Source organism: Chiloscyllium plagiosum, unplaced genomic scaffold (genome assembly GCF_037043375.1).
Source record: "Chiloscyllium plagiosum isolate Xiang-an unplaced genomic scaffold, Cpla_swu_hap1 HiC_scaffold_11, whole genome shotgun sequence".
Lineage (NCBI taxonomy): Eukaryota > Metazoa > Chordata > Chondrichthyes > Orectolobiformes > Hemiscylliidae > Chiloscyllium > Chiloscyllium plagiosum.
This window is the reverse complement of record NW_028270149.1, coordinates 70,552,881-70,579,597: the sequence shown is the minus strand read 5'-3', so window position 1 is coordinate 70,579,597 and position 26,717 is coordinate 70,552,881. Positions and strand designations below refer to the sequence as shown.

Here is a 26,717-nt window from a genome sequence, read left to right as displayed (position 1 = left end):
CCATCACCCTCACCCTCACCTCCTTCCACCTATCGTATTCCCAGCGCCCCTCCCCCAAATTCCCTCCCCCCTACCTTTTATCTCAGCTCGCCTGGCACACCAGCCTCATTTCTGAAGAAGGACTTATGCCCGAAACGTCGATTCTCCTGCTCCTCGGACGCTGCCTGGCCTGCTGTGTTTTTCCAGCACTACATTTTTCAATTCACCTAACCTACAACATCTTTGAATTGTGGGAGGAAACCGGAGTGCCTGGAGGAAACCCATGTGGCACAGTGGCTCAATATTTCACACTGCTGCCTCACAGTGCCAGGGACCTGAGTTCGATTTTAACCTCGGGCGACAGCTTGTGTGGAGATGGTACATTCTCCCTGCGTCTGCATGGGTTTCCCCTGGGTGCTCTGGTTTCCTCCCACAATCCAAAGATGTGCTGGTTAGTTGAATTGGCCATGTTAAGTTGCCCATAGTGTTCAGGGATGTGTAGGAGTGTGTTAGTGTGTTAGTCAGGAGTAAATGTAGAGTAATAGGGTAGTGGACTTACTGGGCAAATGGCCTGTTTCCACACTGTAGAACTGGTATTTTAGTTGTATCATGTTTCTCATTCACTCGAATCATAAATCGAATGTGAAGTAGATGGAGGGTAAACTAGAATAGGGAATAGTTTATTGTGCATCCTCTCAGCTCCACAGTCAGTACTGGACTGCCTCCCCTAGTTCCTGTGCCAAATCACCTGATCCACTCTCTTAAAGGGGTAACACCATACAACTAATGCAGGACGTTGGGATAGCATGCCTACAGCAATACTTATTATAAGTGCTGACTCAATGGGCCAAAGGGCATTTGCTGCACTATGTGACTCTGGCTCTACCAACATACATAACAGGTTGAGATTCTCAGAACAAGGTTATAGAGGCACCACAGAGTTATAGAGATGTATAGCATGGAAACAGACCCTTCGGTCCAACTCGTCCATGCCAACCAGATATCCTAAACTAATCTAGTCCTATTTGCCAATGTCCCTCTAAACCCTTCTTATTCATATACCTATTCAGCTGCCTTTTAAATGTTGTAATAATACCAGCCTCATTACTTCCTCTGGCAGCTCATTCCATACATGTGCCACCCTCTGTGTGAAAAAGTTACCCCTTACGTCCTTTTTAAATCTTTCCCCTTTCACCCTCAACCTATGCCCTCTAGTTCTGGACTCCCTCACCCCACGGAAAAGACCTTGTCCATTTACCCGATCTATGCCCCTCATGATTTTATAAACCTCTGTAAGGTCACCCCTCAGCCTCTGATGCTCCAGGGAAAACAGCCCCAGTCCATTCAGCCTCTCCCTATAGCTCAAATCCTCCAACCTTGGCAACATCCTTGTAACTCTTTTCTGAACCCTTTCAAGTTTCACAACATCCTTCTGAGAGAAGGGAGACCAGAATTGCACACAATATTTCAAAAGTAACCTAACCGTCAGCCTGGCTTTTATTTCCAATTAAATGAAACACTGAGGGATGATCTAAATGAGGTGTTTAAAAATGATTTTAAAATGTTGAACGCGCAGTTAAAGCCAAACTATTGGCAGAATCTCCCTGGCCCTGAATGATGTGGATTATGGCAAGAAGTCCGGGACAAATGGGTGAGACGTTAGCTGAGATCTTTCTCAATGCTAAGAGCATTGTCCTGCAGATTTCCAGATACCATAATGAGATTCTCACCCAGAGAGTGGAGAGAGGCCAATGAACAGTGATTGTTGTTGTTAGAGACATTGTTATCCTTATTACTACCTAATCTCACCTCGTTAAAACATACTCTCTGATTCTTCCATGTGCTAGACAGAAACTAGGTTCTGAGAATTTCCAAAGCATAAGTCCGAGCAGGTATCTGGTTACTCCAGCCTGCAAACTGCTCCTCTGGATCCCCAGCTGTGATACCTGGCAACAACATCTCAGTGCAGCAGGTGAACATGCCCCACTTGCCTGGATATTGGCACCTGACCTGTGCCAGCCTCTCTGCACTATTAAGGGAGGGATCGGCTGAGATGATAGTGGCTGGTACAGGTTCAGGTGGGGAAAAGGTGAGTGATTAGGCAGAGCCAAGGCCATGCAGACTATCCTGGGCTGCTAATCTGGAGACCTGGGTAATTTTCTGGGGACCTGGGTTCGATCCCACCACATAGATGGTGGAATTTGAATTCTGTAAAAATCTGGAATGTAGAGTCTAATGATAAATGTGGATCCATTGTTGATTATCGGGAACAATCCATCTGTTTTACTGATGTCCTTTAGGAAAGGAAACTGCCATCCTTACCTGGTCTAGGCTACATGTAACTCCAGACCCAGTGCAATGTGGTTGGCCCTCAACTGCCCACTGGGCAATTAGGGATGGGCAATAAATGCTAGCCTAGCCAACAATGCCCTCACCTTGTGAATGAATTTTAAAAAACAGCACGATATGTTATCAAGGTTTCCAGAAATCAGTGAAGTGTCAAATTCAGAGAGTTTCATGGAGGTTTCTCTCAGTCAGTTACTTCGTGCAATTCCCACCTGCTCACATCATGTCCACACCACACCAGTGGTGGAACAGCTCACTGCTGTGCATGTCGTATGTAAAGCCCAGCAATGCTGGTCCGGGTGGTGAAGTGGGGATAGGTGAAGACAGATAGAGGGTATGACCTGGTTGGTCAATGGAAGGAATGAATCCAGATGGTGGCTGGGAGGTGTGGAAGAGAAGGGGAAGGGCTAGAAAGGGACTCAGGGGATGGGGAGGGAGGTTATTTGAAATTGGAGAACTCAGTGTTGAGTCCTCCAGGCTGTAGGCTGCCCAGGCGGAAGATGAGGTGTTGTACCTCCAACAGAAGCTGTGGTGTGAAGCAACAGAGACTACCTACCCTTTGTGCTATATCATGTTCGAACCCTGAGTAAGGGAATTCTATTCTTCCCCTAACAGCCAGCTCAGCATAGCATATTGTCCAATGGAGCACCATCATGTGTTAGAAACCCTTTAAACGGCGGGCAATGCTAACTTCTATTGAACAGCAGTAAAAGCAAAGTAAAGACAAAACAAAAACAGGAACACGGGAATAAATAGGACTAATGGTCTTTTGAGCAAAAGCAAATTGATTGATGACCTCATGCAATTCACATCTCCTGACAGTGGGTGGGTCAAATCCTGTCTGCTTTCCCCTGTTTTTGTTTGTCTTTACTTCACTTTTACTGCTGTTCAATAGAAGTTAAGCTTAAATTTTTGCACCCAACACTGCATCACTTCATCATATTGAAAGTGATGTTCTTCCTTCTCAATGTCCTCAACTTCCTTCCTGGAAGGCTGCTGCTCCTTTCCCAGCTCTCTAGCTCCCACCACCTGCTCTCTCTGCCTTCTTCAGTTATGCACAGCACAGTATGTTAAGATTATGTGGCATACTCTGGCTGGTGCGTACTATAAACTTCCCTCAGACTGTTCCGAGCATTGAAACCTCATCTTCAGGAAGCTTATCATCTTGAGATATGGCCATTCAGTTGAAGCACACTCATTTTGTTTGCTACAAAAATGCCTGGTACATTCTGCAGGCATGACCTTGATACAGCACAGTGTCATGTGATAGCATGAATGTGATGGCAAGGCAAGTTGCAGTGAACATCCAGGTAGGTACAAAGTGAGTGAGCACTCAGAAAACAAGCTAAGAGCCTTGAGTTTCACCCTGTTCTAATGCGTAAAGTGAGCGCCAAACCACTATGCAAAGCTACCTGCTGGCAGCATTACAATGAAAGGAGCTAGTGAGCTCCAAAGTGTAGTACTGAAGTGGTGGACTTTATTTGAAGTGAAATGGAGATGTGCCACAATGATTGGTGAGGTTGATGGGTGTCTGATGCCCACGTCTGTGGAGGGGTGTGCAGGCAGTTGCTGGCAATGGAGGTGCTGAAGATCACTAGCCAAAATGGAATCCTGGAGAAGCATTTGGCCAGTTGAAGCCAGGTAGTCTGTCATGTTGGGAATTGTTGGTTTTTCTCTGTTGCGGGGGAGAATAACAATTGCATATAAATGGAACAAGGATAGGTAATAACGACACATTAATGTACGCAAATGGTCTCCTCGCTGCTTATTCACGAGATTCCCACCTCGCCTTTAAAGTTTTGACTGGAAAATTGGATTTTGAACTTTTTAATATCAAGAACCTCCTTTTTTCAATCTTGCTACGTTTTTCCAACTAAATTGGACTATCCATATCATTCAGAGACTGCGAAAATCCTGCCCTTTAACTCATAAGGGCTGAGGATGATGTGACATTTGAGACTGTCCAGATTAAGATCGATACAATTTTGTTGCATAGTAGTATCAAGGGAAACAAACCAAGGTGTATGTGAAGAACACATCAGCCTTGGTCTAATGGAATAGAGCAGGGGCTGAAAGGGATCATTGGTCTCCTCCTGGTTCCTGTGGGTGGGATTCAGGACGCTCCTTGCATGAATAATTTTGTGCTATTTTTCTCAGTGCACTTAACCAATAGCTACTGTTGAAATCTGAGATTCACAGTTAAATTGGATACCTTCTCCCCGAAAGTCAGAAATGAAGAATCAATTCTCCCTTGAAAACTGAAATCGAAGGAAATGAAATGTGACCTTGGTATTTTACAAAGACTGAGTCAGAGCAATAATTTATCAAAAATCTTAGCAAAGCTGATTGAAATGCTTAGTAAATTTGAGCTCCTGTTGTGATTCCCTCCAGATACTTCCCTCATCTCCTGCGTTCTGCAGTCGAGCCAAAACCTGCACTTCAATTGAGGCGTGATCTAACCCATGAAATAAGCTGGGATAACCTGCCGTAAGCAAATGCTGAGCCCTTTCATTATAATTGGGTTGAGACCCACTTTGTCTCGCCTCACTTCAGAAGATGCTTCATATCAGTTATAGCAGATACTTCTGTATTAAGCTCAAATCTTCAAATAGGTTTATTTATGGGTTGTTATTTGTAGCAGGAAACAGTAACAGGAGAGAACTAAAAAGTGGCTAAATAAGCAGCAGTGTGCAAGTAGTTCAGAAAGACTTAAACGAACAATCTATGATCCTTTAGAATGCATGGCAGAACTTGGGATATAACTAAGTCTTTGAAGATAGTGGTTTCAGTTACTTGCTGAATAAGTGTGTTTCGTCTGCTTTTTAATTCAATTACGTTTATGGCCAGACTAACGTAACTCAAAGTGGGGGTGATATTGAATCAAGGTGCCTGTGAGACTTACCATCTGCAGTCCCATGAGGTTACAAGATCAAAACATTTATCACAGACCAGTCAAACGGAATGATCGGATTACACAATGCAGTGAGAACTTAAACTGGGAGCCTGTCTGATTTCCTGCCAAAATAATGAATGGCCAACTGGGGAAGTTCCAAATGGAAAAATGTGCTCCCCACTGCCTGATATATAAATATTTCAAGCAACCTGTTCAGATGGGATTTGAATCCAGATCTTCTGCTCCAGAGACAGGGGCATTACCATATGTCATAAGACTCTATCATTGCATATTTTATATATTTGTGGTACCCTATTCCCACACCACCTCCTCCACAAACAGTGAACAATGCTCCAGTTGGTCTTTAGCCATAGGAAAAGCCCAGTGGAAGTGAATTCTGACTGCAATGGTAATACAAAACTGACAATGACATGCCTGCCATCTGTACACTTTTTGTTTTTATTTGAAATTTAAAAATAGAAGATTAACGAATGATTACCTATTTTGCACAACAAATTTCAATCTCCTCACCCACTGTTTTATCAGAGTTTTGTAGCAGATTTGATTTTTGAGTTAATAAATTGTCTTATTAATGAAACATATATTTTGAATTCTTCACAATACATTAAAGAGAAGATGATGGGCAAAAGCATCCATGGGACTTGCCATTATATAATTGTGATTTTACTTGCGATAGGTCACACTTTCATTCATTTGCTCCAGATTATTGTCAACAAAGCCTCTAATTATCAACTGATTAAGAGATCTAATTTTACTTCAATTCTTCCAGACTGGCACAGTGGTGTGGTATTGAGATATTTCCTTGAGTCGATTAGTGCAGCATGAACTCTGACAAGTCTTAGTTGTGGCTATTTTAAAAGTGCTAGTTGCAAAAATCTGATTTATTTTAAAATTCTGAACCAAATTATAATGTATAACTATGGAAGGCCTGTGCCTTTTTTTTTCAACTGGGTTTGGTTATGATGCTTTCTCATTTGGAAGATAAACAAAAATATTACGATTCAGAATGTTGTTTGTGCTGCCAACTATATCTTCTACCCATATGCATCCTTTTGGGACTTACATGATATAGCATATGTGAGGGTAGGCACCTTTTGGCCTAATGAGTCTTTATAAAATAAACAGAAGTAGTTTACTGCAGGTTGTAAGAACAGGCTACACATTATTGCAAAGATTATTCATGAGGACTGTTGTGGCACAGTGATAGTGACTTTATTGGTATGCCGGGAGGCTCAGGTCCAAGATCTGCAATAACATCCCTGAACAGGTTGATTTGAAAATATCTACAAAGACCATTCAGAGAATCTAGCCTTAGGTCTACCTTTCACAAGATCCTAATCTTCTCTTCAACCAAGTCCTTATGACATCACCGCACTGGGTGGCATTTATTGTAGTCAATGAATTTTTTAACCTTTCAGACCCATTTACAGCATCTTTCCTCAGGTTTTGTTTGATAACTTTTACTGTTATGCATTTATTTATATCCTTACACTGACCACTCACTTCCCCATTACTATCCCAAACCCAAGTCTTTGATTGTTCAAGTTCAGATAACATGGATGAAATAGCTCTTCAGATGCCAGCGTCCCACCGTCAACCACCTTTTATTTACAAATGCAAAGCCTTTGACAATTGCATTGCCTCTCAGTGAATCAGGCACTCTCCTCCATATCCCTGACATTCAGCCTTTTATGTCAGCCAGGGTTCCCTGTTTGAACCAGATTAACCAGCCCAATCAGAGAACTCATATTCAATGGGATCCAGCTGGATTACAATCACTACAGTGGAGGTTTCACTATCTTCCCTGGACATGTTCTCTTTGAACTTGGAAAAGTGGTCTTTTGTTGGCTAGAAGGCAATTGCCATAGTTGTGAAGAATGCATAGGTTTTCTCGTATCTAGTCTTTTGTTACTGGTTTCTTCCATTGAATTCTATGCACCACATTTCCAACTTGTGTCAGAGGATTTTTGTTCTCAATATAGCTGTAGCTCTGTCCTTAAATAGTTTTGTTTTAATGTTAATTTTGATTATTGCAATTTGGATTCTGTCATTTGCCCTCAGTGATTGAATGCAATATGGTCCCATAGAAAACATAGGAAATAGGAGCAGGCTACTTAGCCAATCGGGCCTGCTCTGTTATTCAACGTGATAATTGCTGATCCTCCATCTCAATGCCACACTCCCTCCCCTGTCCATGCCCTTTAATACCTTTAGTCTCTAGAAATGTGTATACTTCTTTCTTAAATATTTTCAGTCAAAGCTTCCAGAGTCTTCTGTGATGGAGCATTACACAGATTTACTAACTTCTCAATTAAGACATTTCTCCTCATCTCCACGTGAAATGGCCTACCACTCATTCTGAGACAGTGATCCCTTGTTCTGGATACACTTACCAGGAGAACCATCCTGACAAGTCCTGCTGGAAGGTTATATGCTTCAATGAGATTCTTGCTCATTTTTCTCAAATACAGTAAATGCTGGTCCAGCTGACCCAATCTCTCCTCATACCACAAACCTGCCATCCCAGGAATCATTCTGGTAAACCTTCGCTGTACTCCCGCAACTGCAAATGTATTTTTTCTTAGATAAGGAGGGCAAGATTTCTCACAATGCCCCAGATGTGGCCTTAAAAAGGCCCTTTACAACTGCAGTAAGATTTCCTTGCTCCTGTACTCAAAACCTTTTGCAATGAAGGCCGACACACTATTTGCTTTCCTAATTGTATGCTGCACTGTGTGGTGTTTGCTTTCAATGACTAGTGTACAAAAACACCCAGATAGCTTTGCACATCCACATTTCTGAATTCAGCCATTCTGATTTCTACCAAAGCGGACTACTTCACACCTAACCAGGTTATATTGCTGCCACCATGCTTTTCCCACTGAACTCAACTTGACCTGAAGCCTCTGTATGACATCCACAATTGCATGTAGTTGCATGTCATTAATTTTAGGTCTGTGTCTCCCAAGCCCTCATAACATCATCAGTGTGGGCTAGAGGAACAACTTATTGAAATCAAACAAGTTTTAACTCTTTGTTAATACTTAATATGGGTGGCACGGTGACTCTGTGGTTAGCACTGCTGCCTCACAGTGCCAGGGACCTAGGTTCAATTCTATACTTGGGTGACTGTCTGGGTGGAGTCTATGCGGGTTTCCTCCCACAGTCAAAGATGTGCAAGATAGTTGGATTGATGATGCTGTCCACGGATGTGCAGGCTCAGTGGGTTAGCCGTGGGAAATGCAGGGTTACAGGGATACGGTTGGGGGTGATTCTGGGTGGGATGCTCTCTGGAGGGTTGAAGTGGAATTGATGGGCCAAATAGCCTGCTTCCACACTGTAGAGATTCTATGATTCTTTCAGGCCCCTCCTGACCCATATGGAACATATCTCTTGAGAAGCTGAATGGAGCAGATTCAATAGTAATGTTCAAATGAGAATTTTAGACTTGCTGGATTTGAAGAAATTTGCAGCTCGATGTGCAAACATGAGGAGGTCTAATTGGACAGCTTTTCCAAAGACACATGATGAGCCAGATTGCCACCTTCTGTGCTATAGATACTGTGGTTGGGATTTTCTCATTTTCAGACTAAAGCAGGAAATTGGAGACTTTCCTGGAGAGAATCTGCAGGATTCACAATTAATCAGCCTTTTGATTGGTTGCTTTCTTCCAGAGCAGTAAGCTCTACTAGCTGATAGTGCTGGCCAGTTGGAGGTCAACAGATCTCAGCTTCTGGAACACCATCACCTAGACACCCAAATGGAGAGGGATTGGGAGGTGGGGGGGGGGGGGGGGGGGGGGAGGTCAGGCAGCGAGGAAGTTCCATCTGCCTGGAAGTGAGGACAAAGGTGCTCTGTCAGAGATTAAGCCCCTGTCGATGGTCTAATCTCTCAGCCTTGCACAAGTTAGTGCAGGTTGAGAGAGTTGCCTCCTCTTCCCAGAACTGACAGCCTTCCCACACTTTTTTCCCAGTCCAATAGGCCAACTACTTTCTCATCCTGTCTGGAGCCGAAATGACTGCAGCCCTGATGGGAAAAGGCCCTTAAAGTCATCATTAATTAACCACTTGAGGACCCCAAATGGTGGCCATGTGGGAAAGCCAATCCTGACCAGAACGGAAATCCTCTGTCGTGGAAAGGGGCTGGATATGCACCCACCCATTGACTTTCCTTTCCCAACAGCTCCTCTGCCACGTTTGAGGAGTGAATGATTGTGGCCAATGATTCTGTGCTGGATATTTTATAACTTGACCAGGCACAATGGAGAGGTAATTTACAATGATTTTAAGTTCACTTGCTTCGTCACAAAAGTAGGGTTGTGGTTGCTTCTCCTGGTAATGCAGATTGATTTTGAACAAAAGCAATCTCAAAACATAATTCATCATTATTGCCTTGTGTTTACCAGCTAATTTAGCTGCAGGTGCACAGACAGTAACTGGTCAATTAACTACATACATTCAGCAAGACATCCCAAGAGAGAAACAGATGTGGAAATGAGCAAATATTTATATTGTAGCTGAATACAACTCATGTAACACATAACAATACTCAATGAATCCTCTGTATTTAGTTGCTGATATTCCAAACCATGTGATACAAAGTCATTAAATGCGTGCTCTCAGGTAGATTGAAATGAAATGTTAGCACTGTTTGGTAAAACTATATGTCCTGTGAGTTTGTGCAAAGTAAACAATTTACTATTCATGTATAACGAGTGGATACTAGGTAACAATTACCTTCAATCTGGTTCCAAAGTCTAACCTCAAGTTTTAATCAGAAATATTATTCCTGCTCATAGGAGTGTGTCATGACATGGCTGAACAGGTTGATGTTTACAAAAATGAAATAAATCAATTTACAGATGGGATTAATACAATTATATTACATATAGGTCATCTATGTTATTAAAGGTCTTACACTGTTTGAATCACAGCACAAAAGGCAGTTTCCTTTTTACACAGAATGACTGAATATTTGTGAACAGACAAGATTTTGTTTTGCAATGCACTCACATAGTCATTCAGATCATCATCATCCACAGAACGTGATGGACGTTTTCTGTTGGGTTCGGTTTCTGAGTGTGTAGTGAATTCATCTTCTTCGACTTTCTCTGGTTCTCCAAAATCATAAAATCCTGGGTCTAGAAAGATACAATGCTGAATTAGAGCAAGTGTTCTGCCCATTTGTTGATGTCGATGCAAAATATTCATGAGATCCCCCAAAGCTATTTTCTGATAAATACAAGATATATATTCGTGTCCTCCAGGTGTTATACAAGTATGTGAATAGAGATTGACTCTACTGGTACACTGGCACAATTTATATGTGGAAGTTAGAAAGTACTGACTTAAACGTTACTTTGCATCAGTACCCTGCTGTATAAGGTATATTTGGCATTTGTTTTCAAATATCTATGTTTTACTCAAAAACATTATGATAATTGTCAAAGTAGAACCTAACATGTTTTCATTTCAAAAGATGTTTCTCACTCTTTTAAAAATTAATTTCATCCTGTGGAGAAATGGGTTTTGTTATAGGAAATATTGACACTCAGTTCCAGTCAACAAAAGCAGTTATTTCATTACGACAATAGGGGGATTGAGCATGGTGGAACAGAAGATTGAAACATCAACATCTTTTGTTCCCAAAAAAAAGGCATAACCATAAGTGACTTTTGTCTAGATCAGTAGCAATCTTTGAGCAGTTGTCTGTTAATTTGTAATCAATATAGCCTCAAAGCTTGCCTTTGGCACATCCATTATAGATTTATGAAAATAATTAGCGGTTTTCAATATCTTATGCTTTGTGTCAGGTATCAGTAGTTCTTGGGTCAATATTCATTCAGTGATTTGAGAAGAACATTTGTAGAGATACATAGCATCATGGCTTTTTGAAAAGTCTATCCAATTAGACCCATTTCCCCATCATTTTTCCTGTAGCCCTGCAATTTAAAAGTTACCACTGAATCTTCGCCCATGAGCCTATCAAGAGATCTCCAATTGAAAAAACACTCATTACCAAAGCCAGTACCAATCATCAACAAATAGAATACCTTCCATAAACTAGAATAGTTTGAATACTGTAAAGTATAACTTATTTGCGTTCTAAGTTATTCACACTCTTGAATATTTTCCCTACATATTTAACATACCATAATAATAGTTACTTGCAATGCAGACTCCTTGAAACCCAACTAAAGCCGTTAGAGACAAATGACACATTTTAATTTAGGAATGACAATAGGGGACAAGCATTTAAACTTTGATTTGAAGACAAGCATTTAAACTTTGATCCTGTGTTTTAGTGGAAGTGTGACTCACTTAAAAATGCAAGTGTAAAAATGATGGGAAAAGAATTGCTAGATGAACATGTTGAGTGTTTGTGCATTAATATTACCCACCATTTTCTTCATGTTTATCTGCCATAAAAAGGGAGAAGAACGGATTACTGTGAGTGAACTACAAACCAAAATCTAATTTACAGATTTAATAAGTAGAAATATTTTGACATTTGCTCTTTTAAAGAAATGTTATTTGTCTGACTACCTTGATTATCTTATTTCTTACTGATGGATATTCTGTATTCATTATATAAGATGCAATATAGATGGTAAAATGAAAATTTTAAATCTAGCTCAGGAGTTATTTTTGTCAATAATTTTTACTTTCTCATTATCATGATTACATAACTCATTAGGGAAAGAGGCAGCCATTCAATTTAAAATGTACAAGATATTGAAGCAATGATACAGAAGTAATGATAGGAAATTAATTATTGATGTAATCAGTCTGCAGATGCAGTTTTGTCTCATAAGCATTGTATGATTGAACAAACTTACTTTAACATATCAATTTATTAATTACAAAATAGGCTCTTTGATGCAAACAGAAAACTGCATGCCAAATCTTTGATAGCTTCCCTTCTATGTCTTTTTTACCTTTCAAATATGATGGACGAAGCCAATAAATTGGAAGATTTCCACACACTTCCAGGACTTTTGAATTCAGCAGAAAACGTTGGTCCTTAATTGGGTGTTCAGCTGCCACCCAAACAACAGTTTCATCAAACTTCACTGGCATCATTTCATCTTGCTGTTAAAATAAATGGCGTATGTTAATCTTTTTTTTTGTTAATAGCAAAATAAAAGCAGGAATTCATTTTTTTTTCATTTGATGGTTTCATCTAAAGTTGAATTGCAGAAAACCATGAATTTATTAACAGTACAATAAGAGCAAATGACAAGAATAATTAAATTCAACTTCAGTTTGAACATATGGTGTAATATAATTGTTTTTTTCACAAGTACTGATTAGCAGAATTTCATTAGGAAACTTTGTGCACTAACCTATTTTTCATCATTAGGCAATGCAAAAGAGGACATAAAATGGCATATCTATTATGATGTACTTTTCTCAGAACAGACCTTTAGATGCAGTTACAGTACAGGTGCCAATCTGAGAGTTGATAGCAGTGTTTGTGTGACAGACGTGAGTTATATCTTTGACTGTACTGGCAAGACAGCTCCATGCAAGCTGGAATCATGCAAAACCCATGGTAACTGACATTGTCTACTCACTGATGTGGAAAAATCACCAAGATATAAAAAAAAAGAGCTGTTGATCTAGTAGTTACCACCCCAACAGCCTCATCAGCAAAGGTAATGAAGGTGATACTGACAATGCTATTAAACAGCATGTACTCATAATCAACCTGTTCACTGATGATCAGTTTGAATTCCACCAGGATCAAAGGGGAGGCAATGGCCTAGTGGTATTGTGGGACTGTTAATCCAGAGACCTAGATAATATTCTGGGGACTCAGGTTCAAATCCTGCCATGGCAGATTGTGGAGTTTGAATTCAATAAAAAAAATCTGGCATTACAAGTCTAATGATGCCCATGAGTCCATTGTTGGAAAAACACATCTGGTTCACTAATGCTTTCTGGGCAACTAGAGATGGGGTATAAATGTTGGCCTAGCCAGCAATGCCCTCACCCCATGAATGAATAAAGAGGAAAAAGGATCACTTGGCTCCAAGTCTCCTTACAGCCTTTGTCCAATTCGGGACAAAACAGCTGAATTTCAGAGGTGAAAGTAACTGTCTATGATATAAAATCACCATTTGAGTAGTTTTGACAATAAGACCATTTGGGACAAAGATGAGGGGATATTTCTTCATCCAGACAGTGGTGAGCCTGTGAAATTCTCTGAAAGCAAGTGAGGGCAAATCATTGAATGTTTTCAAGAGGCAGTTATATATAGTTCTTAGTGCTAAATGCATTAAAGTGTATGGGGAGAAAGTAGAAAGAGGGTACTGAGTTGGATGACCAGCCAGAATTATACAGAATGGCAGAATAGGCCTACTCCTTCCCCTATTTTCTTTGTTTTGGCCATTTTATTGCACCTTTCTGAATATCAGCCCACAGTCTCCATGTTACAGCATGTAACTGTTTCTTAAATGTATTCTGGCCTCAACAGTTCTTTCTGGAGATCTGTTGAGGTAACTAATTATCCTCTAATGAATTACTTCTTGGCATCTGTTTGAAACATTCCTTCCACAATTCTGAACTTGTGTCCTCTAGTCTATCTGCATAAATGTTGTATGCAAATGTTTTCTCAATTTAATGTATTCCTACTTCTGTTCAGTTCCTTTTCAGGCTGATGAGCCTGCATCTCCAGTCCTTGTTCTTAATTCAGTCTTGAGAGACTAAGCATCAGTATTATTTCTTTATTCAACATCAATTGAATTCTAGGGCACAGAGCTCACCTCTCCTCTCCCCGGTTTTTGTTCATTAGGACCGAGAGGGAGATTCATTTATTTGAAGATGTCTGTGTTGATTACTGCTCATAAAAAAACTAAACCCTAAACATACAAGATTCTGTGAATGCATATTAGATCCAGGTTAAATGGCTGGACAAAACTGTTTTCTATTTAGCTTATCAGCTCGAGTCAGTTGTCATGTTGAAAACTGAGCAGTCAGTGAGCACACAGAACGATTTCACAAACAGGACTGAGGTAAAAACTAGATCGTCTTCTTTCAGTTATGGTAACTGAGTCTGAATTTTGACCAGATCACTAGGTTTTAGTCCCTTGCTCTCGTTCAAACATAACATTGGGCGATCTTTTACATTCATCGGAAAGAACAGAAAGCACCTTGGTTTAATGTTTCATCTGAATGATAGCATAACCACCAGTGCAGTAATCCCTTAGTAACATGTCAAACTTCGATTTTTCTGCTCGAGTTCTAGCATGGAGGTGCAACGTCTAACCCAAATTACCCTGGAAGCAAAGTATCTCAAAACATTGAACAGGAGGTGAAGTTTCTTGCTGCTACTTTGTAAGAAATCCTTGAGTGGTTTTCCCTGCTAACCAAATGCAGTCAGGCCACAAAGATGTTGTGCCTACCACCCAAAAGAGGAATGTGATATCTGAGTTTTAATGCTGGGCCAGGTAAGTAGGCTGTATATCTCAATGACAGACACACTGTTTTAAATATTGACCGAACATGGGGAGCTTCTAAGTGATAGTGACATAGAAAATGGAGGACAATGATAGTTGGAGCATGGCTTTCTATAAGTAGGCAGTAAAGTGGCATCAGAGAGCTTTGATGGGCTGGAATGATGGATATGTCCATAGGTTAGAATGGGATCTAGAAGGGCCATAGGAGTGCTTGGGGGGGGACATAGTGTCAGCAAGCTACCACAACCAAAAATTGGACATTATACATTGGCCTAGAGCTGGAGAAAGCAGACTTAACAGAAAATTTGCTGAAAATGTGTTGCTGGAAAAGTGCAGCAGGTCAGGCAGCATCCAAGGAACAGGGGAATGGACGTTTCGGGCATAAGCCCTTCCTGTTCCTTGGATGCTGCCTGACCTGCTGCGCTTTTTCAGCAACACATTTTCAGTTCTGATCTCCAGCATCTGCAGTCCTCACTTTCTCCTTAACAGAAAATTAGCCAAACTAACTTCAACAGCAGCCAGCAGCTTCCAGCTACAGAGAACAGTGGAAACCAAGATCAAAGAGATTTCAGAGGTCCAAGAAGAACAGGTTGCAACTAGCCTCAGGGTTGTATGTTGGGGAGGTGTTGAGCAGGCTTTCTGGCAATCCACTTGTCTGAGCATGTGCACTTTACACTTCCTGGCATGGCAACAGTGAAGAGTGTTGGTGTGACCCCATTGGATGATTTGAATCCAGCTCATGACCCCATTGGCCAAAGGCCAAAGAACATTGTGGAAGTGTAATGGGGGATAAGAACAAACTCCTGGAAACTACCCCCTCAGTGAAGACTTCATAAAGATTCATAGCGAAACTCGTAGTAATACTCATGGCAGAAGATTGTGCAACAGCCCAAGAAGATCCAGGAGAAGATCCACCCTGACCTGCAAGACCCAGCTTTGTAGAATTCAGCTAGCATCGGAGAGGAAGGAGATTCCAATGGCTGATCTCAAACACGTGGATCGTTGCAGATAATATTCTTTTTCGGACATCGATCCAGATGGAGAGTAAATATAGTGGGAATTTGGGAAATGCTCATATGGCATTTTTAATGAGGAATATTTTGTTAATTAAATAGAGTTGAATTGCAGATCGAATTCTGTATCCCTTTGTTCCTGACAAGAGAGCTTTGGTAAAGTGTTATTAAAACATAAACTGGGTGAAGTATCCAAAACACAGACAATAGGGTGATAAAGGGAGAGGCCATAGGGGTGGGCAGAGAGACATTAGGTGACATGGAGCATATGATTTGACATGTGGTTGGCATAGATGTGGCATGGCTCGGATGTGGGAGTGATGACATAGAGTCATAGAGATGTACAGCATGGAAACAGACCCTTCGGTCCAACCCGTCCATGCCGACTAGATATCCCAATCCAACCTAGTCCCATCTGCCAGCACCCGGCCCATATCTCTCCAAACCCTTCCTATTCATATACCCATCCAAATGCCTTTTAAATGTTGCCATTGTACCAGCTTCCACCACTTCCTCTGGCAGCTCATTCCATACACGTACCACCCTCAGTGAAAAAGTTGCCCCTTAGGTCCCTTTTATATCTTTCCCCTCTCACCCTAAACCTATGCCGTCTAGGTCTGGAATTGCCAACACCAGGGAAAAGACTTAGTCTATTTATCCTATCCATGTCCCTCAATTTTGTAAACCTCTATAAGGTCACCCGTCAGCCTCCAATACTCCAGAGAAAACAGCCCCAGCCTGTTCAGCCTCTCCCCATAGCTCAAATCCTCCCAACGTGACAACATTCTTGTAAATCTTTTCTGAACCCTTTTAAGTTTCACAACATTTTTCCGATAGGAAGGAGACCAGAATTGCACGCAATATTCCAATAGTGGGCTAACCAATGTCCTGTATAGCTGCAACATGACCTCCCAACTCCTGTACTCAATACTCTTGACCAATAAAGGAAAGCATACCAAACGCCTTCTTCACTATGCTATCTACCTGCGACTCCACTTTTAAGAAGCTATGAACCTGAACTTCAAGGTCTCTTTATTCAGCAAGACTCCCTAGGACCTTACCATTAAGTGTACAAGTCCTGCTAAGATTTGCTTTACCAAAAATGTAGCACCTCACATTTATCTGAATAAAACACCATCTGCCACTTCAGCCCATTGGCCCATCTGGTCAAGCTCCTGTTGTAATCTGAGGTAACCCTCTTTGCTGTCCACTATACCTCCAATTTTGGTGTCAACTGCAAACTTACTAACTGTACCTCTTATTCTTGCATCCAATTCATTTATGTAAATGACAAAAACTGGGGGACCCAGCACCGATCCTTGTGGCACTCCATAGTCACAGGCCTCTAGTCTGAAAAATAACCCTCCACCACCACCTTCTACCTTCTGTCTTCTACCTTTGAGCCAGTTTTGTATCCAAATGGCTAGTCCTCCCTGTATTCCATGAGATCTAAACTTGCTAATCAGTCTCCCATGGGGAACCTAGTCAAATGCCTTACTGAAGTCTATATAGATCACATCTACAGCTCTGCCCTCATCAATCTTCCTTGTTACTTCTTTTAAAAAAAACTCAGTCAAGTTTGTGAGACATGATTTCCCATGCACAAAGCCATGTTGACTATCCCTAATCAGTCCTTGCATTGCCAAATACATGTACATCCTGTCCCTCAGATTCCCTCCAACAACTTGCCCACCACCGACGTCAGGCTCACCAGTCTACAGTTCCCTGGCTTGTCTTTACTGCCCTTCTTAAACAGTAGCACCACATTAGCCAACCTCCAGTCTTCCGGCACCTCACCTGTGACTATCGATGATACAAATATCTCAGCAAGAGGCCCAGAAATCACTTCCCTAGCTTCCCACAGAGTTGTCACATACACCTGATCAGGTCCTGGGGATTTATCCACCTTTATACATTCCAAGACATCCAGCACTTCCTCCTTTGTAAGATGGACATTTTGCAAGGTGTCACCATCTATTTCACTACTCTCTATATCTTCCATATCCTTTTCCACAGTAAATAATGATGCAAATTAATCGTTTAGTATCACCTCATTTTCTGTGGCTCCACACAAAGGCCGCCTTGCTGATCCTTGAGGGGCCCTATTCTCTCCCTAGTTATCCTTTTGTTCTTAATGTATTTGTAAAAATCCTTTAGATTCTCCTTAACTCTATTTGCTAAAGCTGCCTAATATACTCTTCTAAGGATTCACTTGATCTATCCTGTCTACACCTGACATATGCTTCCTTCTTTTTCTTAACCAAAACCTCAATTTCTTTAGTCATCCAGCATTCCCTATATCTACCAGTCTTTCCTTTCACCCTGACAGGAATATACTTTCTCTGGATTCTCGTTATCATATTTCTGAAGGCTTCCCATTTTCCAGCTGTCCCTTTACCTCTGAACATCTGCCCCCAATCAGCTTTTGAAAGTTCTTGCTTCATACCATCAAAATTGGTCTTTCTCCAATTTAGAACTTCAACTTTTAGATTTGGGCTATCCTTTTCCATCACTATTTTAAATCTAATAGATTTATGGTCGCTGGCCCCAAAGTGCTCCCCCACTGACACCTCAGTCACCTGCCCTGCCTTATTTCCCAAGAGTAGGTCAAGTTTTGCACCTTGTCTAGTAGGTACATCCACATACTGAATCAGAAAATTGTCTTCTACACACTTAACAAATTCTTCTCCATCTAAACCCTTAACACTATGGCAGTCCCAGTCTATGTTTGGAAAGTCAAAATCCCCTACCATAACTACCCTCTTATTCTTACAGATATCTGAGATCTTCTTACAAGTTTGTTTCTCAATTTTCCTCTGATTATTAGGAGATCTATAATACAATCCCAATAAGGTGATCATCCCTTTCTTATTTCTCAGTTCCACCCAAATAACTTCCCTGGATGTATTTCAGGGAATATCCTCCCTCAGCACAGCTGTAATGCTATCCCTTATCAAAAATGCCACTCCCCCCTCCTCTCTTCCCTCCCTTTCTATCCTTTCTGTAGCATTTATATCCTGGAACATTAAGCTGCCAATCCTGCTCATCCTTGAGCCATGATTCTGTAATTGCTATGATATCCCAGTCCCATGTTCCTAACCATGCCCTGAGTTCATCTGCCTTCCCTGTTTAGCCCCTTGCATTGAAATAAATGCAGTTTAATTTATTAGTCCTACCTTGTCCCTGCCTGCCCTGACTGTTTAACTCACTTCTGTTCTCAACTATACCAGTCTCCAATTGATCTCTTTCCTCACTATCTCCCTGGGTCCCAACCCCCCACCTTACTAGCCTGAATCCTCCTAAGCAGCTCTAGCAAATCTCCCTGCCAATCTAGTCCCCTTCCAATTTAGATTCAATCCATCCTTCTTGTACAGGTCACTTCTATCCCAAAAGAAATTCCAATGGTCCAAAACTGTAAATCCTTCTCTCATACACCAGCTCCTCAGCAATGCATTCATGTGCTCTATCCTCCTATTCCTGCCCTCTCTAGCTCGTAGCACCGGGAGTAATCCAGATATTACTACTCTCAAGGACCACCTTTTTAAATTCCTGCCTAACTCTCTGTAATCTCCCTTCAAAATCTCAACCTTTTCCCTTCCTATGTCATTGTTTCCAAAGTGGACAATGACCTCTTGCTGGCCCCTCTCCCCCGTGAGAATATTCTGCACCCTCTCTGAGACATCCTTGATCCTGGCACCAGGGAAACAACACACCATTCTGCTTTTTTGCTGCTGGCTACAGAAACATCTGTCTGTATCTTGGATTAGAGGGTCCCTAACACAATTGATCTCTTGGAACGCGACATATCCCTCATTGCATTGGAGCCAGTCTCAATGCTTTCTCATTGCTTCTAACTGTCTCTCCAACCGATCCATTCGATCTGATAAGATTCACAACCAACAGCATTTATTGCAGATATAATCCGCAGTAACCCTTAACTCTCTTAAACTCCCACATCTGACAAGAAGCGCATATCACTCGCTATTTTTGCTCCTTCACAATCTACAGACCAGAAAATAACACCGTTATTCCTCTACAAAACACTGCCTCAGGTTAAATTAATAGTTACGGCTTATAAGTTTAATCAAGAGACATATCTCAAAAAACATATAATCAAGAAAAATCCACTCTACTTACTTCTGCAGACTTTCTGTAGGTCCCACTTAAAAACAATACTTACCTGATTCTGTGCTGTGAACTTCGCCCAAACAGTTCCTCCAAAATTAGTTGTGACTTTCACTGTTTGTTAATTTTCCCAGACACGCTCCGATATCCAGCGATATATGAATTCAATCAGCAAAGGCAGTAACTGCAGGTTCACTGCTGTGTCAGTTTCTTTCTCTCTCTCTCCTGCACTGACCTCACCATGTGCTTCCTTTGTCTGTTCTTCTCCCTTTTAAAACTGCTGTTGTTTTGACTTTTTAGTGTGAGGGATGAAGCTTTTAGATCCATACTTTTTTCATTAAACCCCAATATAGTGTTCGTGTCCAGAGGGAGGTAGTTGTGCCAACACTGATCATCTATGCCTCTTCCATTTGGACAGATCACCAGTGGCAAGCATGACCAGCAGCCTGCCGGTATGGCTGTGCGGAAGAGCACCTCAGAATTGCAGTACTGATAGCATTTGGGTTTTGGCTGAAGCACCAATCTGCTAACAATCATGGCACTGCAAGACATAAAATGGATGCTGTGTGCCAGCACAGAGAAAGAGGAAGTAAGTAGCCCTGAGACACAGCCTGATCTAACCTGTGAGCTGAGCAGCTGCTCCTGGGTGTGAAGTGTCCTTGTAGCGACCTTTCAATGCCAGTTTATGGTATGCCCTGAGTTGCAAATCTGTGTTTATTAGGCATCCTACAAGTGGATCAGACAGGTGCAATGAGGATCCATCCACACAGTTGGCAACCAGCAGATGCCAATCTCTGTGGATGAGGGGCATGTGCAGCAGGTGCCCTGAGATGCTGTTGCTTGCTGAGCAACCTGGAGGCACATCACAGTCAATAGCGAGCTGAAGATACCAGGCACTCGCTCAGATTTCTGTTACGAGTCTCATTGATGCCCAGTTTGTTTGGTGCATTTAGTAAGAAAGGAAGCTGCATATTAATGAGGTGTGATATGCAATTAATAATCCCCTTTGAAAGGCAACTTACCCACTGCCAAGGAAGAAACTTGCCTCGACGCCTGGCTAATGCTTAAAAGATACAGCATTCTGATGATGAAATAGGTCTTACCAGACTTTTCATGTGATTCTGCCACAGCTTATAGAGTCATAGAGTCATAGAGATGCACAGCACGGTCCAACCCGTCCATGCCGACCAGATATCCCAACGGCCATATCCCTCCAAACCCTTCCTATTCATATACCCAACCAAATGCCTCTTAAATGTTGCAATTGTACCAGCCTCCACCACTTCCTCGGGCAGCTCATTCCATACACGTACCACCCTCTGTGAGAAAAAGTTGCCCCTTAGGTCTCTTTTATATCTTTCCCCTCTCACCCTAAACCTATGTCCTCTAGTTCTGGACTCCCCCACCCCAGGGAAAAGACTTTGTCTATTTATCCTATCTATGCCCCTCATAATTTTGTAAACCTCTATAAGGTCACCCCTCAGCCTCCGACGCTGAAGGGAAAACAACCCCAGCCTGTTCAGCCTCTCCCGATAGCTCAAATCCTCCAACCCTGGCAACACTGTTATGTCATTTACATCCTTAAGTGATTCTGCCTGAGAAGTCTACAGTTGTCTTAATAAAGCATTTACATTATTCAAATGGATCTCAGATCAAAACAATAAGTAACAAATTGAGGTCTTAAAGTATACTTATATTTTTCAGATTAAATGACAGGCTTAAAATGTAAAACTAGTTTAAATCTCTACCCAGGTCTGCCATGTTGCCAAGGGAAACATTGCAGGGAGGTTTACTTTGATTTTGGGTTTACCTGTATGTTTCCTCATATAAGAAGGCAATATTTTCCAGGAAACAGCCTTTGAGAAGCAGAGAGTTGTTCTTAGAAGCTGCCGAGCAGAAGTAAAGGACAATGAGAGGCTAGGGTACTTCTGCGTTAGCGTCTCTAAGCAAAAACCCTGAGGTAGGGTGCCCACAAAACCTGAGGTGCTTAAGGAGAGTTGGATGGTTGTTGAGATGCAAGCTCATGGGAAAGACCCCAAGCAGGTCTTACACCTTGGAGAATAGGTGGAACATTGAGGAGAATCAAAGCAAATTCCTGAAAGCTGTGATGCAACTTGGTTTGGTCTCAGCAGGGTGAAGGAACCCTCAAGATCCTATAACTTACAGGGAAGCTCTTCTGTTGAAATAAAAAGAGAACAGGGAATGTCCTGTTGAGATATCAGGAATAAGGAATAGATGTTTCTAAACAATATTGTTAAATTAGCAATATTTTCTCTGTTTGACTCTTGTAAAGGTTTTTGCTTGAAATGTGAAATCATTGCGATGTACTTCTTTTCAAGTAATAAATGGGAATGGGAGTTCAAACTACATCTTTAAAAGATTTACTGGGTCCCCTCGAGTTCATAACAACATTCCACTTCCCTATGAATGTCGAACTTATAATCAACCCAGCACTTGTTTGTTACAGCACCTCATTCCAAGGACATGGTGCTGACACCTCAGTCAATATCTGTAACTCTTTTATTTGCTGCTTCTGCAACTTCCAAATAGCTATGGTCTGCGCATGCTTCGTATATTGACTTTCAAAATGCAGTACATTGCATTAATCGATACTGAAGCTTCTTTTCCAAATGCAGTGCATATTCTCTCAAGCCGTTTTGACTGCTTTAATTCTCTCAGCCAAAGTTGCTTCAAGTTTAGTACCATCTTAAGAGTCAATTACTTACCTCTAAGACTATAAGTCTGGGTCCAACATGAACAGGGAGCTCCATGGATCTTAAGGCACCACATTGGTGCTATACACCTTCTCCCAATCTCTCTTGCTTCTTTTGTAATCTAACTTCTGAGAATTTAATTTGTAAATGTGCAACAACATTTGTGAAATAGGTTTTTTTCAAACTTTTGACTACATTGTAATACATGCTTTGAAAAGTATGGCTATGGCTCTATCCTTTGCTGTGTGGCTTTTTACTCTTCTCGAATAGGAAGTAACATGACTGAGTGGAATACAATTGGTACCTACATGTTTTTGATTTCATAAAAAAATTTTAATGGCCTGAATAATGACTCAAAAATGCATTCTATTTTTATAAAACCAACAGGTACACTTTTATGTTAATGTAAATTCTAGCAGAATTCTTACAGCCTTGCTGGCAGTAAATCAGATCATACATTTGTTAATGGTGTTATACCATGCAATACATAATCTATTATTCCATTTCATTTGGCCAGCTCTGTCTCCTTAACCTTAAAAGTTCAATTGATGTAGAAAGGAGGTGAATTACTTATTAATAGCTGATGGTGATGGGAGTTTCCACATGGATAGAGACTGATCCGCAGGCTCCAGCATGAAATTACTGCATTTTCTTCAATAGCTGTAGAACTTGGAAGTATGGTATTTAAAATATGATAAACTGGAAATTTATACATAACTGAGTGGAGCACCCACATCATAACTTGGATGAGATCACTGGATTATAACTATTCAAGTATTATATAACATGCAATTTGTATATCCTTTTGTTGTGGTACAGCAATATTTAAGCCTACCTACCATTTTATGCTCAAAAATATACTTTGAGCAAGATGAGCTTGAATTACTCTGTTCCTTAATTGTTTACTATGGAACCTTTGCAGATTGGAAATGCATTTTCCAATGGGATTAAATTGCTAATTGTTGTACAGAGTTTGTGAGAAATATAACAGGACTTACAAATACAATAGCAAATTTGATTTAAAACAGATTGAAATGTGGTTCTTGCTGCATGTGTCAGGAATATGCAAAAGGGTTTATCCATTAGAAATCATCCGGTGGTGATGGGTACAATGAAATATTCTCACCAACACTTTAACTTTGACAAGGTGATGTTGAAGAACACCAGAATGAGAAATTTACAATTCATATCAAGGGCAAAACTGAAACAAAGGTAAGGTTAAGCATATTTTCTTAAAGAAAGAGACGAATACAATTAAATGCTCGTCAACCATGGCTTTTCAAAGGTCTATAAACTCTGACAATCTCGCGGATAAAATCTAGCAATTCTGTTCAGAAGAGGACTTTGTGACACAAAGTCAAACTTTAAAGCTTTGATCCATCATTCGGAGCATTTCTGTCAGTCGCAAGATTTTTTTTGTACAGAAAGGATTGATTTAAAGAAGGGTCACTCACAATTTAGCACATCCACACATGAAAAGTGCTTGTTAGAGGAATAAAAGACCTTAGTAGTATCATTGTGCAGCAAGAGATGGATAGAGTAAATTAAGTAATTTGTGATACACCTTTGCAATTGAGGTGGAAAATTTACTAATAGGCTTTCGGTCAGCAGAATTTAGCCATATTCTGGCTGTCGAAATAAAATGAAGATACATTCCCCCCACTCCAAAAGCCTCCACTCCCCCTCACCTGAAACACATCCATCCCCCGGTCTTCACTTCTGTAAATCACTCCCTTAGAATGGATTTTATCAATGCTAAATTTGAAGCAGGTCATCTCCCATCAGTCAGAATAGAGCAGATTATTTCTTAGCACCCAATCCATCTGGATGTCCCAGTTAGCAGTCCTTATATCAAAATTGGGTTCCTATGTGCAGTGAGGGACAGCATGATGACTGAGGCCTTCCACTGAGGCATGAACCAATGGGAGCAGGTGTCTATTGTCTTATGCAATCTTTCATCAATAGCACCTGTGCTAATGGATATCTTGCTGGAGAGATTTGGTACCCTTTCCCTTTTGATGCAATAAACATGAAAGGGCTGGAGAAAAATGGATGATGCTGACTTCAGAGTTTTATTTGATTATGCTTCTGTGAAGTGTAATAAAAATGTTATAAAACTGTAATCTTCTGTTTATTTCTGCATTTATACTTTTTCTGTAAGCTTGATCCAGGAGAGGAGGATATTCAACTTTATAAGCTGCTTGTTCAACTGCATAGAAAATATGTTCTGTAAAGGCTGGCAGGAACAAGACCTACCAAATAACAATCAACTGGCTTTCAAAGGTGTTTCAATTATGTTAAATGAGGCTGACACCATGAAAAATATAGATTTTCTTTGCTGCAGCTCACTGCTTGTAGGATTTTGTATTCCGATTTCAAATCAGGATGATGGCTACTTTCAGTTTGACACATAATATATCAAGAACATTGTCACCAGCTAATTATAAGTCTGAAAGAGCAGATGCAATTATTATAACCAAAATCATTAGAGAAGTAAAGCAGTTTAAGGCCTTTCTCATGAAAATAGGACAGGCCGGGCAGGGAGGATTTGAAAATCAAGCAAAGTTTGTGAGATTTAGTCACTGGTGACATAAGGACAGATTTGTCTAGATGTGTGCTTGGTTATAAATAACACAGAGCTGTTTATGTTAGAGTGGAAGCTCCCAGTCAGCCAGCAAAGGAACTCAAACTAGTGGTTAAGACTTTTTATTCATTCGTGGGATATGGACTATTATTTATGGTCCATACCTATTCAAGCTCTAGAAGATGCCTTTTTGAATATAGCTGAATGACTTACTAGGCCATCTGAGGGGTCACGTGTGGGTATCCAGAGTGGGATACAGGACAGGCTGGATTTGGATGGCAAACATTCTTCCCTAAAGGACATTAGTGAACCAGGTATCAACTTTGCAGCTCTCAGCTCCCTACCCTGAATGAGCAATGTTCTGGAATGGCTGAATGAGCATATTGAAGCTCCTGGACTGATATTGGAGGAGTCTCTTGACTTACTGCGCAGGAACCCCATCACTGATGACTGTTTCCCTGGACTTCACTGAGGTACACTCCCCTGGACTTTGGGGCAAGGCTGTTTGTTGCTGCACACACAATGTGTTTCCCACACAAGCTGTTGGCACATGACGCACATGTGAAACCAAGGCAGAAATGAGCTATACAGCAAGATGCCCAGCCTTTGACTGATGATTGCTGACCACAATGACAAGCTGCATGCTTTGTGCCTGCACTTAATAGCAAGGTAATACAACAGTACTGCCAGCCTTGAGGCTGAGGGGACAAATCACATAAAGGCAAAACAAAGCAGGAAAGCTGTGATTATCGAGGAAGAAGTCAGGTCAGTGGATGCTAAAGATAGTGAGCAGCCTTGAGACGCAGCCTGGTACAATCTGTGATTTGGGTGCCTGCACTTGCATGCAAAATGTCCTTGCAGCAGCATTCCAATGCTAATGCCATTCCACTCAGTTGCAGCACAGAAGTGCAGATGTGTACTATAAGTGAATCAGAGATGTCCACATTGGCACAGAGATGCTAGCCGGTGTCAGATATCTGTGTCCATGGATGTGTAGCCTGAGACCAGGAGCTTTGCCTGAAACATTGGTGTCCAAGTTGGCAGTCTGGAGGAGCAAGAGTCAGGCCGGAATTGTCAGGCACCTGCTCTGACATTCGTGTGGGGAAATTCTAGTTTTTCTGTCCTGTGTTTCAATCAGAAGTTGCATATTAATGAGGTGAGATTTGCAGTTATGGGGGTGGTAACAACCAATAGTTTCCACTCATTGACCTCTTGCCATTCCCTAGCTAGAATCTCATGCCAATGTTCCGAATGTTGCTACCAATGTTAAGATCAAGGCCTAGCTTGATTTCTCATATGATTCTTCCAGATTTCTTGCCCATATCATTTGCCCTGGGTGTTTGAATCTGATGTTGGACAATTCATTGAGTGCTGCTGTAATGTATCTCAGCTGACTGAATCTAGTAGAAACCATAGTAAAAACTACATATGCTTAACATTATTTCAATATTGCAGGCTCAAAGCCTACAACATGCATGAACTGCAATACACTGCAAGGCACAAATGAAACATTTGACACAAACTCACTGCAAATTACGTAACAAAGGAAACAACTAATTCTGTTCATGCAAAATCATTGTTT

General features: G+C 41.1%; 1 protein-coding gene across 2 annotated transcripts in view; it reads right to left on the bottom strand.

Annotated features, from left to right (window-relative positions):
* tnmd (tenomodulin) overlaps positions 1–26,717 on the bottom strand; it is a 202,964-nt gene that overhangs the window by 25,112 nt on the left and 151,135 nt on the right. For both annotated transcript variants that reach the window (XM_043704491.2, XM_087991783.1), the window contains exons 5-6: positions 12,177–12,330; positions 10,252–10,379 (exon numbers count right to left, since the gene is read on the bottom strand). In XM_043704491.2, the coding sequence (XP_043560426.2) occupies positions 10,252–10,379; positions 12,177–12,330 (282 nt within the window). The remainder of the gene's footprint in view (positions 1–10,251; positions 10,380–12,176; positions 12,331–26,717) is intronic.